This window comes from Neodiprion virginianus, chromosome 2 (genome assembly GCF_021901495.1).
Source record: "Neodiprion virginianus isolate iyNeoVirg1 chromosome 2, iyNeoVirg1.1, whole genome shotgun sequence".
Classification (NCBI taxonomy): domain Eukaryota; kingdom Metazoa; phylum Arthropoda; class Insecta; order Hymenoptera; family Diprionidae; genus Neodiprion; species Neodiprion virginianus.
Window position 1 is genome coordinate 7,705,664 of NC_060878.1, and position 16,412 is coordinate 7,722,075.

The 16,412-nt window shown below is 41.5% G+C and overlaps 1 protein-coding gene across 1 annotated transcript in view; it reads right to left on the reverse strand.

The window, feature by feature from the left end:
* The window catches only part of LOC124298905 (LON peptidase N-terminal domain and RING finger protein 3), a 45,499-nt gene extending 30,229 nt beyond the window's left edge, over positions 1–15,270 (reverse strand). Inside the window, exon 1 of the mRNA XM_046751548.1 lies at positions 13,677–15,270. Within this exon, the coding sequence (XP_046607504.1) occupies positions 13,677–14,229 (553 nt within the window). The 5' untranslated portion in view covers positions 14,230–15,270. The remainder of the gene's footprint in view (positions 1–13,676) is intronic.
* Between the last annotated feature and the right edge of the window lie 1,142 nt (positions 15,271–16,412).

A 16,412-nucleotide genomic window follows, 5' to 3' on the forward strand; every position in this document is an offset into this window, starting at 1 on the left:
ATAATGAACATTATTATCGAGCGTGACGTAGTTATCTTGCGAAAATATTGTGAGATGGATGAAAAAATAATCGGTGACGTAATATTTGAAAATATACGGTCCCTCTCGGATCACGGATCGATACGTATAATTGATTGCCGCTGCGTTATTACACCTATATGCACGTACATGCAAACGATACAATAGGTGGTTAATAACGCGGGATTACAACGACGCAGCGTTTATTTCAATTTCTTTACAGAAGGATGATATTATTAACGGATAATAGTACAATAATGTACATATTTGTTTGTGCTTTACATACATACATACATACATACGTACATGGAACCGCTATCTAAATGTGATGTCTGTTAGAATTACAAGTATCGCCGGCGTGTGTTCGAAGATAAGTCGGACATTTTATCTTATTATTGTTCAACGGTAATCAGAGACGTGCGTACATGTATATATGTATATATATATACTTATATATACATATTATACAACTTTGCGAATATGCATATTTGTACAATCGGTTTTTAGGTAGGTTATTATATGTATACATACACGTATACGTGTACACCGATATAATCGCTTTATTAAATATTCTCCGTCTGTCATATTTATTTTTTATTTTTTTCTCCTTCCCCTGACTTACACGCTAGTCTCTAAACGCATGCGAACTATAAGTAAGCATTTCACGACATCTCGATTAAGATTTTACAACGATTTCTCAGATTGGCTTTACAATTTTTTTTTATGAAGCCACATGACGAAAAATGCAATCGCAATTTTTTTTTCAGAATATTTTGAATCAGCGTATCTGGAGTGTGATTTGAAAACTGGACAAAGAAATCCGACTATCTAGAATTTGTAAAATCTTACGAAATGAAACAAAATTTTCGACACCTATTAGAAGATGAAGATTTCATAACTTCAAAAAGAAAGATGGAAAAAAAAGTTGTCAGGTATTATTGGATTGCATTGCAAAATATTGAATAGATATTTTTTGCCCCATATTACAGTGAGCTTTGATGTTCATTCATATGTCAAAAACGCAATAGAATGATAATAATGTTTTTTTTTTTTTTTTCTTCATTTTTCTCAATTATCTTTTGAAGTTGTGAAATCTCCGTCTTCTAATAGCTTCCAAAATTTTTTTTGCATTCTATAAGATTGTTCTGAAATTTTTCAGATTCTAGAAAAAAAAAATCTCGTTTGCGTTTTTCGTCATGTAGTTTCACACAAAAAATTATAAAGCCAATCTGAGACATCGGTGTAGAATCTTGATCGCTGTGTCATCGAATGTCCCGTATACTTAATAATAGCCATTCATCTTATCACTTCGATTATTCAAAGGGTAACTAATGAAGTCCTTCTCCCACGCGTCTGATAAATTTCGACATTGTATCGAAATGTTGATATAATTTTAGACATCAATATGATAATAATTACATCACGCTCGTGCGAAAGAAGTTTGCGTAAAGAATTCGTGGCCGTGGCAAAAAGAGAAAAAATAAAACACAGTTACAATTTACTAGAACTACACATCGGGAATGGGTAAAAGAATTCTTGCAAGCACAGTTTTTTCGTTCTATTTTTTCATTTCCAACGAATCCGCAACGACGTAAGTCGAAAATGAAATTTGAAAACACGCCCCAAGGAATACATGATTTATTTATTAAACAATGTTAGGTATTTATCATTGCATATTTTCACCAAACTGTAACGTGCAATTTCTCCTGAAACGAGATCCGATATTTTGGGGTGTGATGGAAGCGTGATGATTCAATTTGGCAAACGCTGTAATAACTTGTCGTTTTGGGACTTGCTTTCACGGACTGTATAAATAATACATATATATGATAATAAATCGGGGTGGAGCGAGGAGGTTGAAAAGATAAAATAAAAAAGATAAATAATAAAATTAAAAAAAAAAGATGAAGAAAAATGTTAACGCGAATATATCAGCGTTTGATCCAGACTTAAATTGGTCGGCCGCCCACTCCGAAGCAGCTCTCGAAGCAGGCCACCCAAGCAATTACATAAGTCTTACTCACTACTCGCTGATACAACGTGGTGTTCGCAAAGCGCGACTTGAATCGAAAGACTCGATCCGGTCGAAAGGCGCTGCGACCTTACGCGAAACTGAAAAGGCTGCATCCTCGAGGGACCAAATCGAACAATTCGGCACGATCTGCGGATCGTCGTTTGTTCAGATTTATTTGAATCGGTGTTTTCCCGCGCTTACTTGCGTCGACGCGTCCGCGACGCGCGCACACGTAATACACGCGTGACGTAACCTAACCTAACCGTTGTGTCTGTAAAGTCACATAACGCGTAGGTATTATTCAACTCTCGTGTAAAACTCGGTCGGCCGTTTCTTTCGATTCATTGAATTACCGCCTGCGGTTTGGTACGGTTATACCTAGCAGGTATAAAGTACGACATAAGTATATTGTCAGTTTGTATCGATGTACCATAAAATTCTTCCGCGACTTTTTTCGTAGAACCTACGAGTAGGCGTATTCAACCAGGCTGAAGTTAGTAACGTTAATTTAATGGTGTGTTCGAAACTGACATCATTGTTTTGAAAATTTAGAAGGACTTTGGAGGAATTTCATTTCCAAAATCTGAATACAATTTGATTTTTAAAAATAGATTAACCGATTTGGGACGATACTAAAGTTGAGAGACAATGATTGTTTCCTAAAAATTAATCGTTGCGTTGACCTTACTAACTTCGCTCTCTTTATATTTAATCCCTCGCTGCGTCATGACGGTGAGAAAGATTTATCAATTGCACCACAGTATTCGAGAATTTGTGATTCATTTTTATTTTTATCCAACACCTTGAAAGGTTCATTTCAAACGAGGTTGAAGTTAGCGACGTTACCGTAACGAAATGGGTGAAAAAAAAAAAAAAAAAATCAAAATTTTCCTACCTTTACAATGACTTTGAAGGAACGAAGATTTCAAAATATGAGTATGCTTTGTTTTATTACGGTTTAACTGAATTTCACAGTTCCAAAATTGCGAGGTAACGGTTTTTCCTCAGCATGAATCGTTACGACAACATTACCAACTTCAACATAATCATTTCAGTGGGTATAGATAATTAAACGGTAACATTTTTTCTTCCACATAATATCCCGATTTCTCAATTGCGAAGTTCACGATTCAAATATCAAAATCAAAATTCGTCGGAAATTTTCAATCGGAATATGCCGACGAATCAGATCGTTCCTTTTAAAATGTTTATCGACAAAAATTTGTACCTAACTGTAAATCTGTTTAACATAATTGAAAAGTCTCTTTGACCAGTCATCATTTATTACTATTGTTGTACAATTGATATGTTTTCCCAATTACATTGCCGAAACACTGCCACGCAGCCGCGCGATGTAGCGATCATAATCACGCCACGATATCCTGCCGTTGCGTTGCTATTGCTTGAAAAGGACAAGTTTGAATTTCGCAGGTTTATAAATCCGCAACGGGCTGCGCGGTTTACAAAGAGGAAAGTGTACAACTTTTGCCTTGACACACTTTGTACTGTACAAGCATACGGTAGATTAATTTCGTTCGTAATTACATAACCTCAACTTGGTCGCGGATTTGTAATATGTGTAACGAAAATTGGGTCAGGCCTCCTACCGCCGATCGAAATTCAAGACAATACCTCCTGCGTTAGATCTATCGTCGGTATTACAAATCCGAATAAGGCAAAGCGAGAAGCGAAAGCGAAAAAAAAAAAACAAAAAAACAATCAAAAACGAAAATATCAAACGAATTCAACGTCAATGATCGGCAATTTCGACGAATCTAATCAATTTTTCACACATGTGTGACTTCCTGAATGAATGCATACATATTTTTTTCACCATGTCGGCGATTCGATCATTCTAATATCGATTAATCAAATTTTATACAAAACGCGCGATGGACAGTCTACAAATCGTTTTAACTAAAAATATCAAGTTACCGTTAGAGTTGTCATGTAACTTGATTAGACTCAATTGTGCTACACTCTCCATTGCGAACTAAAGATCTTACGCAATTGCGGCAACTACACTCAAGCGGAATTTTGAGCGAAGAGATTTTTCATGGAGACGAAAGGAGGTAAAGTAAAACAAGAAAAAAAAAAAAAAAAAAGAAAAACGCTGTCCTTGTATTGATTTGCAACTAAATCGGCGGTAATGACGGAAGCTGTTTCCAAAACGAGTTTCATTCGCAACTGCTGTACAGGCACTAAACGTATTCAAGTTGACGCGGTCAACCTTCTGATGACGCGCGAACTGAACTTTTGATTAAATAACAATTGCGATATTTATAGTCTAAGCAACGAAGTGTAAAATTATTATTAGCATATAACCGGCGAGTGACCATCGTGAATTCCAATTGCGTAAAAAATTTAACCGGACGGCATGTAGGATACATATAATTTATATAATGTAGCATACTGGAGGTAGTCTAAACGCGGTCAGGAATTAATATCGAGAGAAGAAGATGTCGGTTAGTCGTCTTAATTAATTCCGAACGAGGTCCGTTCGTTCCCCGAAGCTAAATAAGCCCATGCGGGAAGACGAGGAGATGAAGAAATTTGGGTCGAATTGCAGACTCCGGCTAACGAGCATCGAGGCTGATAACACGGACCTACGATCGTCTTTTCCCCCATAAAACTGAGTAGTAACTTCGGTAGGTGTTAGGTACGAATATTTGAGAAAAATATTTAAAAGATTCTATATCGTAGATTTTCGGAGAAATTTTTTTTTCCCGTTTTTTTGGTACTACTATAGTTAACTTTCAATTTATGTGTTAAATATATGTGTTGACAGTCGAGTTGATATTTAAATGTTCATCTACCCTCACTAGTTGTCGTTTATGGTGATTTTAGGCATATTTAGAGCTACGTAAGTACGAGAGAAAAATATTGAACCGGAGTTTTGAAAAAAGTATAAAAAGATTTCACAAGGTTTTTTGATTTATCTATAATCTCTTGAGTCTTGTTTAAAACTAACGCTGTTCATTTTACAACTAAACATTCAGTTTTGTACTCGTTGTATTTTATTTTTTCATAATAATTGTTAAAAAGATCCGTAAATACGCATATCTTGCATAAAAATAAATCTCGATGTGCTGTAAAAAAATTAGCACTACATTTTAATTCAGCATACCTAAACACCTGAAAAAAACCATCATTACTCAACGGGGAAATTAAAAGTTACATTTCGCAGGCCGGTCTAATCGCCGCCGGACCAGGTGAAAAGACTCGATCGTAATCCGGGTGACAAATTAACGCTAGTTCTTATCTACTTTCGCAAAAATAACGCCAGTTAAAACTACAGCTGGCTTTACCGCGCGTTATCAACGCCCTCAATATCGCGCTCAATCGTACCTTCGACGCTTATTTTAAATGTAATATGCGCAGACAGAAAGCGCCAAAAGTACGACGCTCCAAAGTTTAATCGATACAAGTTTAATTATCCCTACTCCACACCTCGACGGGCATCCCTCAACCTCGGCCTTGGCCCGTTGACAAATGCACGGAACAAACATAGGTATTTCGGTACACACTGTGAATTTTGTGCATCAGGCATAATACGACGCGCATCAAATCCGCTGACTAACTTTGACAGTGTCGCAATCCTTTTGCTTTTTCTTTCGTACTTTTTCTCTCATCTCGTTTCTCATCCCAACAACAAATTTACGAGACAATTCTTACGACAGTATAAAACCTCTGTTCACCATTTCTATGTACATTATACGTTGTACGCGAGCTTGGAATTCATTTCACGGAACGAGAATCTCATTTGCGATAAAAGTTGCAATTAGGCTTTGAAGCGAACTGCGATTCTGTACGTACATCGGTCAAGTTGTTTTATTTCTGCCGGTATATCCGTTGAGATTTTTAAGTTATATTCGGCCGGAATTCATTGATTGCCGCTCATTTTTCAAGCGTAATAAGCTTGCCACGTATTCGTCGTAACGCGATAATTGATACAGACCTTCGTCTGGCTCTTCAGAAATGTCGTACGAAAGATATTTCGAATTGGATATCATTTTTTTTGGCAGAGATTCTTTTCTAGAGAACGACGGAGAAAGAGAGAGAGAGAGAGAGAGAGAGCGATGAGTTCAGAGACCCCGACAGACAGAAATTAGACCATTTCCTAAACTTGAGAAACGTCATGACAAACAAATGCGTCGGATGAGATATTGTTCTTGCTTTATCTCAGGTTTATACGCGACTGCAATGAAATATGCCATCATCGATTACTGACGGTCGATATAACTAGCGGACGATTATTCCGTAAGTCCGAACCTTATGTAATCCATTCAGGTCGTTAACTTGTTCGTTATCTGTACATCAAGATGTAAATCAAGTTTTACCGAAAAATCATTACGTAGTGAATACCGGAAGGCTGTTTTATCCTTATTTGTGGCAACCAACTGATTATCTGCACTGAGAGAAATTTTTAGTTACGGTTACCGCTCAGTCCTTAACTATTTTAATTTTTTACCACGATCGGAAAATATAGTTCTAGGTAGAAAATGAAAATTAGTTTTCTACCTGTTACCGGAAAGTCTAGTATCCGTTACTATTCTATCTCATTACGATCACCGTTGCTGTATTTTCTTGCAACTGTTGCGAAAATTTAATGCTTGTGCAAGAATAAATTGACGTTAAAGCCTTGTTTAACTAAAACAATAGGGTAAACCTCATAAACTGATTTTCCGTTGCAATAACCAAAAAAGGATCGACAATAGCGCAAAATGGTTAGGCGTACATCTTTTTTCGTAATTCCAACGATATTCAAACAATCTTTTTAACGATACCTGTTTCACTGAATTTTTTCAGTTACCGTAACAAATGAAATTTTTCTCAGTGTGATCCCTTGAAACCCCCGGACCGGAAACTGTACATCATCTGCACAATTTCGACCACCATATATTTTCGTAATCCGTGCTGCGGTTGCCCCTTTGTATAAATTTCCGAGTTCCGCACGGAGTCGGATGGACCCGATCGTGTTTTCGCGGTACTCGATTGTTCCTCCCGAATGCCTACAGAGTATACCTATAACCTAATAAGTGTAATCGGAAGTGGTTTATTCCTTCTGGTAAATTCCTTGGCCGCATAAGCTCTGCGGGTCGGGTCTATTTTCGACCAAGCTGCTCCCCGGTGGAGCTTTGGAGCTCAGTGGCTGGTTACATTTCCGGTTTAACCTCTCCCCTTTCTCTCGCTCAGCATCTCGGGATTTCCCGGATAATGAAGATCGAAGTTTCTCGAATTATTTAGAAGACGTTGTAGAGGACCTGAACTCGAGACCGTGTATGTTTTATTTTCATCGTGCCTCTCGGTTGGCTAGTTTGGCTTATCATTGTCGATAAGGTGCGCTCTACGCTATGCTCACAAGCGTGTCTCTCTGTGTATAAATACGTATATACATACACGTATACACACCGTATGTACTCGGACTATACATTGTATAATCGAGCCGGCAAGCTGACTGCTCGCGTTACGTAAGAGGCATAGGTCGAGCGTGTAGAGATGCGTCACCTTTGACCGAATACTTTGAGTGGGGCTTAAGTAGTCTAATTTTTATTTCGCACGTTGTTTCGATTTTATTTTCTTTTTTTTTTCTATTGCTTCCCTCTCCTCAAGTTTCTCACACCTCAATCATATCGAATTAATTAATTACAGATTAACGGAACACCAACAATTCAATGATGTAACATCATGCCCCAGTGCGTAAGTGAAATAATAAAATCAACACGATGAACTAGAAAAACTAATATGGACTCTTACGTTCCATCGAAAGGTAACTGGTTAATTTCAATTGATTCAACCAGCCGAAAATTTTCTACACTGTGTACGGAAATACGTTTCGTCAAAATGATCCCTGCAGTAAATTGGTTTCGTTAATTGTAATATATCAATGTCGATGCGGAGTTCCTGATCTCTCTCCTGTCACATATTCCTATCAACGCTGACCTACGCATCGCGTAGCACGGATGCATACTCTTTATACCTCCTCCGACGTGTTTATCCCCTAGGACAAGAGTTAATTATAGACATGGCACCTTACGTGGGGACGTAATTCTAGAATGCTTAAACGTGTAAGCGTGTAACCGTTACCGAGGCATATTCATAGACGAAAACCGATGCGTCGTTATAAGCCTGTATGATTCTCGTGAGTTCATGGTATCGTGTGTAGAAGCCTGAATGGTGGAAGGAGGAGAGGTAAGGAGAAGTATCTCGTATGGGTTTACAACTGAAAAAGTGTCCGCCAAGAAGCAGCAAATAGTGGTTTGACAAGTCACCAGAATGGCGCTCATAAGCAATAAGGGTCACAATCCGATTTTCGCTTAGCAATCAGGGTTTAATCGGGTTCGATGTGACTGACGCTTTAAGGAACTTTTCCTGCAAGAAAGCATTCTTAATTTGCCTCAACTTTACGGACACGGTCTATACATGGAGATATAGTCTGCCTTACCTCTACCCTCAATATTTCAGACACTAGTTGACCGGTGCACTGTAAAGATAACCTCGTGCAAGGTATGGACTTCGGACGCTGTCGATTCCAATACATCGTGAACCCTGTTATGGTGTTTCACAGATTGGAGTTTGAAAGTTAAAGATAGAACGCCGTTTCGTTCGTGAAACGAAACGCTCGGCGTAGGTCACAAAATAAGTCTCCTTGCCGTAACATCACCGACAACTTCTCTGATTTCGCTGACGATCCGTTGTCGGCATACTCGTAATCAACGCGATTCTTGATTCCGTATAGCTAGGTAAGTGCGCCTCGTGCGACACTCTATTTTTGACTCCGTTCGTCGTAAGAGTCGGTTTTCAGTACAAGCACGTACACCAACGGTCATGTGGCTGGGATATCTCCGCGTTTACTCATCGGGACTGGTGAGGCGAGGGGGTCGATCGTGTAACGTACACCAAGTACGGGCTCCCGGAAGATGATTCCTGCCTCGTTGCAGTCGCTCGTCCGAGACTGACATCATCCGGTTGACGTTACGAGCCCGATGACAACGCAGCGTTATTAGGTGCGATGGAACCGCGCAATCCGTCGGTCAATTATCGGCTGCCCGCTCTTGAGACCAACTCGATGGAAGAATACCCGAGACTGTTAAGCCATGGGCAAATTTTCGTGACGCAATGTGGCAGGAATACTCATAGCTGGAGATTTGTGCAATTGCCAATTTGATTAGTCAGATTCTTATATAAATTGACTCGGTGATTGCTCGCGACTTATGACTCCCCTTCTAAACTGGTGAACGTGCCGGATTACTTTGGCGACGTTCCCCTTTCTCTGTCCTCTGATTTCAAGTATACTTACATAGTTACGATACACCTTATCGTCTGCCGGACATGAATTGATTCATTCGATGATGTTCTCCTCTTATGGGGCACTCGATAGAACCGATGTGAGTCCTTACACTTACTTCGGTTTGGTTCGCTTCCAGAAGAGCGTGACGATCAAGTGCGTCACGTCTTATCGGCAACGTTGAACGGTTCAACGATCAAAAGAATGATAAGAAATTCGATAGGAAATTGACCCGGAGAAGCTTGGACACGAATCTTCGGGTTTCTCGTACATTCGATGACATAGAACATTTTTAAATTGAGGAGAACGATAGAGTTAAAGTTTCGAGAACGCTGATCGTGGCTTCGAAGACCTCCCACCTTTGGTGTTAGTCTTGTCAGATTCCATTGACAACGAAACTCCCTCCAATAATAATCGTCCTTGGCCACATCCTCCTGATCGTAGTCGGAATGATTTGACCTTGCGCGTCCAAACCTAGGAAACGAGGTCGAGGCCTGTTTCGAGAATTAATCGATCAGCCAGGGACGTCATTTTGAGTGATTCAACTCTGAACGGCGCACCGAGTACCTGTGCGTACACCATTTATAGAAGTATCCGCAGAACGTGTTCCGCGACATCGTCACTTATTCGAGAGGATAAGATCATGCGGGAACTGGGACAACGTACGTACATGGAAGGTGTCGCTTAAATGGAATGCTAATTTTTTTCAACCGAAGAACCGAGCCAGGCAATGCATCAGTTAAAGCTCGAGCTATTCGAAGATTTTTATCGGTGAATTGAATCCGCTCTCATATTTCACTATAACTGCCACACTGCAGCAGCTAGTGAACGTAATAACTCTTTACATATGCAACGTTATCTAACGTCGCGTATCGCAACTTGGTTAGAATGTTCTGAAAGTTTCCCTGGTGTGGATGTACTGTAATGGCGACAACCGCTGCCCAGGTGCATCGATTCGACGATTAAACCTACGTTAATGGGTCATCGATGACCACAGCTTTAAGGGCGTTTGAGACAATCAGGGAACCCAGCACGTCAGACGAGTTTCATTTACACGCCGGCGTCGTCGGACGACGAGCGGTCTCCTACCACAGTCCAAAAATTGAAGTCAAAGAGTCTACTTAGACTTCTTCAAGCGTCAGCAGAAATAGATTTCTACGTTACTCCTACAGTTGTACCGAGGATCAGTTGAGTGGTAGGATACAGAAGCAAATGGAACACATCGCGTTGCGCTTGAAGCAACTGGTCGTTAAAACGACCCCCGTGCCACCACCTGGCTCTGCTGCCACCGGCCTCTATTTGCATTACACTTTTTTCTCTTCATCGACTGTAATTTCCAATTTTTGTACCAACGTCAGTGGAAACCGAAGACCCAAGCCAGCAATGGAATGGAACCACGTATTTGACAGTGGTAACAATTTCTGGGATTGTACTATGAATGCTGCTCAAGCCTGGATTTTACTGATTTTTAAGTTCAAAGATTTCCTTAGATTTCAAACTAATTTCAGCTAAGCCAAAGCTTCAGTCACGTGGTTGTAACAAAAACTATTCTAAGCGTGTTTATAAACCGTCGTGTATGATGGTCGAGACCTGATGAGCGACACGAGTTTCTTCCGAGCAGCGTGCGCGGCGTATAAACGTCATCGTGACAGATGCGACAACGTGGCTTTTGTCCGTTCAAGACTATCTTATCTCCTAGCCCCCGCCGAGCTGACACAGGCACGCCGACTAGCCGTTCTCTTTCTTTCTCTTCTCGTCAGCTGTATTATCGCGTCGTAGAGATTCCATCGGCAGTGCTACAGTGTGTGCATGCACGTTAAACACACACGTGCGAATACGAATTCCGCGTGACGATGTGTTTGGATATTCTCTTTCACGTTCATTATCAGTCCGTTATTCACCGTTATCGTGTGTTTTTTTTTTTTTTTTTCTTTGTTGTTATCAAGTCATTTCTTCTTTTTCGCACCAAGTCATCGCTGTCAATGTGGTCTCGTGTGCGCATACTATATCTCAGCTTTTCCTACGACATTTCAAAATCGTTTTGGCTTTTCGAGAAGGTTTATATAAGAGCCCAGAGTGCCAGGTATAGCGCTCTGCACTCTGGCCATGAACTTACGCCGTTGGAACGTCGACTGCACCAGGCTAGGGTTCTGGTGCTTGGCTTTGTCTTTTGTTAGCTCAGACTGGTGCAGCGTGTGCACGTCGCCGGTGCATCGAGCCATTATCTTTCAAGGCAGAACTGCCAGACGGTCGCATGTGCGCCTGGTCTGTCAGATTCTGAATATCTTGAATCGGGAAAACTCCTTGAGAGTATGCTAAGAATATGTATCATCGTCGATCGGTTGGTTATAATAGCACGAAAGCCACACTAGGTAGGACGTGGAAAATTTTCAAGAATGAGTTTACGATACTGTGTGGGCTTGTTGTACTTTGCTGACGTTGTATTCGAGACATATATTCTTCAAACCCAGGAGTTCAGATCCCAGCGGGAATCAAATTGCTCTAACGTAATGTCTGATAAAGAATATCGGCGATAGATGAATCGACGTGAGCTAGTCTCGTAAAGCCTGGTGCAACAGGCAGCGGAGATGCGACGTTACCACCACGCTGGGATATAACGTGTGATTTATACTTTCTCCCTCTTTTTTCTTCTCCTTTTTACGTAACGGGAAGCCAACGAAAAAAGCGTCGCATCGTACCAACGAGATTTACGAAGGTGTAAATATAGCAGCCAATGGGGAGTGGATAACCAGGACCAGATTCCTTCCTTCTTTATACATAAGTACCACATACAACCGAGTCGAGACAGGAGCGGATGTTTTTTGTTCTATAATATATCGTTTCACCGTGTAACACCAAAAGATTGGCAAAGTGATCGAATTACGAGATTGAAGTGAGTAACGTTAGCGTTGAGAAATATCAGGAAGAAATTCATTATTTTGCATTTTTAGAATGACTTTCAAGGAGTCGGCTGTTTGATCATATGGACTTGTTTGGTTCGGTATGGTTTACCAAGTTTCAGGCAATTCTAACGGTGAGAAGTAACGATTTATTCCTGAACATGCATCGTTACAGTAACGTTACTAACTTCAACCACACATCGAATTCGTATTATGGGTACAGAAGTGTTGATATTGTGTCATCGTGTCAATTATCACCTTCATTCAACAACTGAATCTAATGGTACAACTTTCAGCCGGTCAACGTCGAATGGCTGATGGTTGGGAAGCGTTTATCTGACCATTTCTCCGAACACCCTGCAACGAGACATCCGGTCACCCCGAAGAAAAAGTCGGAAACAGCGTCACCGTAACCAGTCGCCGCAACACCCTACGGTAAATATTTGTCAAAAGTCTGTTTCAATTCCCGTTATACTTCAAAGTCTGGAAATCCAGACAAAGGAGCTGCCTGCGTGTGTCACAGACGGGTCATCAACCAGAGTCGTATACGGCTGGGTGATTAAGCCTCGCTGCGGCTCGGTTGCTGGCCGCTACTGCGGTGCAGCAGTAGTTCACAGTTAGTCGGGGAATAGCTTTTTTCATCATCATTATTTACTCTCCTTCTCTCTTCGTCTCTGGAGTGGCTGGGAAATTCCGTGCATGGCGCATGTGAGCATGTATCATCGCTCCCTGCTTAAGCATGGGCACACAAGCCTCGGCCCATTAGTGCCAGTGGAAATATCAGTTGGTGAATTATCGAAAACGCGGGTCAGAACTGTTTAGAATACCGTTCGTAAGAATAACTCAGGCAATCAGATAACTCCCGGAATCGGTTACAACAAAGGCGGGTCATTCGTGCATCGCGCTACGTCATAAAATCAGCGTATAACCAATAACCAGCTTACCTACGTAACCGTACGACCGCCCTGAACTGAACGTAACTCAGTTACATGTCGGCTACGACGTGCAGGCTTACCGCACCTACGAGTTACACGACTAAGGGAACCGTGAAAATTTACGAAGCTGAAGCTAGCCACCAGAGTTAGCAGTAAAACGTGTTAAACCTTTTGGAAGTAGAAAAATGCAGTTCAGTCTATCCTCTTAATTTTATGAAAAAAATATTGTAGCTTGACGGTATTTCACAAGATTGTGATTTTCGGACTCTACTACCTAGTTCGAACGAACGCTGGAACGTTTGGCTGCTAAGTCTCGTTTAAAACTTTCGTTACTCGTACCGTCTCATCACATGGAAATGAAAAGCAAGGTCTTGCCGATCGCCAACCTCGTGTCCAGGAGTATTTGGTACACGTGAGTCCAGTTCAGGAGTGTCTCACGAACGCGATTCAGCATGGCATCCGTAATTGCGACTACTCTACCGAACGAAGGTGTCTGAAAAAGTGGCTGAGGAGGAACTCACCGAGTTGTACGGCTAGGTCGTAGTGCTCCAGGGCCTGAGCGATCTGGCCCTCCTTGATGAGCTTGTCGCCCTCGTGTCGGGCCCTGCTCGCCTCGGCTTCCCGGGGCCACCACTTCTCGACGAGCCTCTGAACCAGAACATTCGTCTCGCCGATGGCGCCGAGCTTCTGACCGCAGACCTTGCAGCCCTTGTTCGGCTCGAAACAGGTCCTGCAGTAGGTGTGTCCGCAGGCCGCGGTCACCGGTTGGAAGAGGGTGCCCTCGCACGCCGGGCAGACGAAGGAGGCCTCGCTTCGTCTTCGCGGTCCAGCCGCGCTTCGGACGCTGTCGAGCAGTGCTGAGGCCAGGTGCTTCAGACTCTCCAAGGGCACGCTGCCCAGCCTGAAGCACTGGGCGTAAACGTCAATCGCCTCGCGCACGCGGCCGCATCTCGAGAGCGAGTCTCCGTAACCGAGGCATATCTCGTAGTTTGGATTCTGCTGGTCAAGATAACGCTCGTAGATCTCTTCGGCAAGGCCGTACTTCCGGGAAGGCTCTCGCCCAACTTCCGTCATCTTTAAAGAGATCCCCCTCTTCTTACCGATTGCTTGTTTGTTTTTTGTTTTTTTTTTTGTTTTCCAAGACTTTTTACTATCTCGGACCGGGTAGTAACGCGACGGAAAATCACGACGCTACACCTTGGGTTAGATCGGACTCTACGAGGTATTCTCTCTCGCACTTGTCAATTCCGAACGGCGAATACCGAATGGCGATGAGACGGCGACTATTAAAATATACACACTGCACATATTCGACGGGCACAAAACGGTCGATCAATTCGACGGGGTATCTAGCACTGGACGCTCATACGAACCTTATCACATCGCGGTAGCGGAGAAGAAAGAGAGAGAGACCAAGGTTTAATTCGACTACACGATACCAATTATTAAAATCGCGTTTTAATCCTTTCCTGAAATGAGACACTGGAACTACACTAGATTCTTCTTTTTTTTTTTTTGGTTGTCGTATCGCCAAGTTTGCCGCTTCACTCTTCGCGCTACGAAGAAGACGGGCAAAATCCACTTGTCAGTTTGACAGTTGTGGCCGCACACGCGGTCGTCTATCGGATCTCTGGACCAACGAAGTCGGTCCGCAAGTGTCCGTGTGGTGTCCGGACTGTCACTGACTGGTAAGCGGCCTCGCTAGCATTGGCAAGTGTCAGACGGTGTCAGTGGCAGCGCCCCCACGGCGCGGCAAAGACGCGCGGCGTTCGTCGAAGCCCCCACTACAAAAGCACCGCCTCGGCGTCATCGTCTGAACGGCAGCTTCGACGTAATTCTCCCTTCTTTATCTCTCCCTCTCTCTCCCTCTCAACGCTTTCTTTCACTATGTCCACCTTTGATCGGCTATCGCGATTACCGCGGTTCTCCTCCTTATCGCTCCTTCGACGACCAATTTTCGGGGAGCTTGCGCAACTTTCGAAATGATATTCGAATTGACGTCTACAGGATCACTGGTTTTGCGTAATTTACTTACGCGGTTTGTCTATGCAATTGTTTCACGAGAAATTCGCACGAAACTTAGTCACTTTCTTCGAAAAGATTCTTCATTTTTTCACTCGATTTGTAATGCGATACGTTTTTTTTTTTTTTTCTTTATATGCACGTATCTACACACAAACTCATCGACTCAGCGTAACGGGTAATTAAGGCGAAATCAATCTCATCGAACGAGCCTTGTTTCTGACGGTCGATTATTATCGACTGTATAGTTATGTTTTTCAGAGGAAATTATATTGAGAGAAAATTCTGTGTAAAATTACTAATGTTTTTTAATTTCACTATTTTCGTATTAGGTTTCGATTACCGTTTGATTCAATTTATTTCTCTCTTACTTTTTCGAAAACAACTGATCTCGCTGAAACATCGTAAGGTAATATAATACCGGTATGAGAATAACAGGTGCTGCGAAAATTGACTTTTCAAAACAAAATAACGTACATCTTAGCCAAAATATTGATTTACGCAGTCGTTTTATATTCAGTTTTTAAATATTTCCTGATTCACTGCAAAACCGGGATAAATGTAGATGCGTAATAAGTGACTGATTTAACTGCAAAACACGCGACCTTGAAACTTCAAATTAGATAATTGACGTCTTCGACTCGTTTAGAGGGAAAAGAGAACTAAAAAAAAAAAAAAATAGGTGAATCATTATCAGTCGATAGTAATGTTTCAAGTATTATCCGAAAGAAGCCTAAGTGAGCCCGAACCTTAATTCACACCGAACGATTATCTTCGGCATTTCATTACCGTCGGGTGTTTGACGTATAATTAAATATTGGAATGCCACTGAAACGGTGCATCGATCGTAAGACAATTAGTTACAAGCTGTACCTACCGGTATGCCCACAAAACTAGCAACTGGAATTGGTGATTTACAATAGTTACATAATGCTGTTACAGCTGTCGTTATAAGCGAGGAGTTTGAAGCATCGTTTTTGACTAAAAATTTTTATACTCCACTAAATTCGGTTCAATTTGTACCTCGTTACTTCTTACAATCGTTTTCGTAAATAGTTAAATACCGATTTTAAACATTATATACATTTGCAACAGTATAATAAAATACCGAAATTTCAACGAGCTCAAACTGACAGGTGAGAAAAAAATGTTCTCCATAAACTCTGAAGATGTATAAGATGCAGAGTACGCAGTTATAAAATTGGCGGGTAAGAAACGGGATTTATTATTACCTA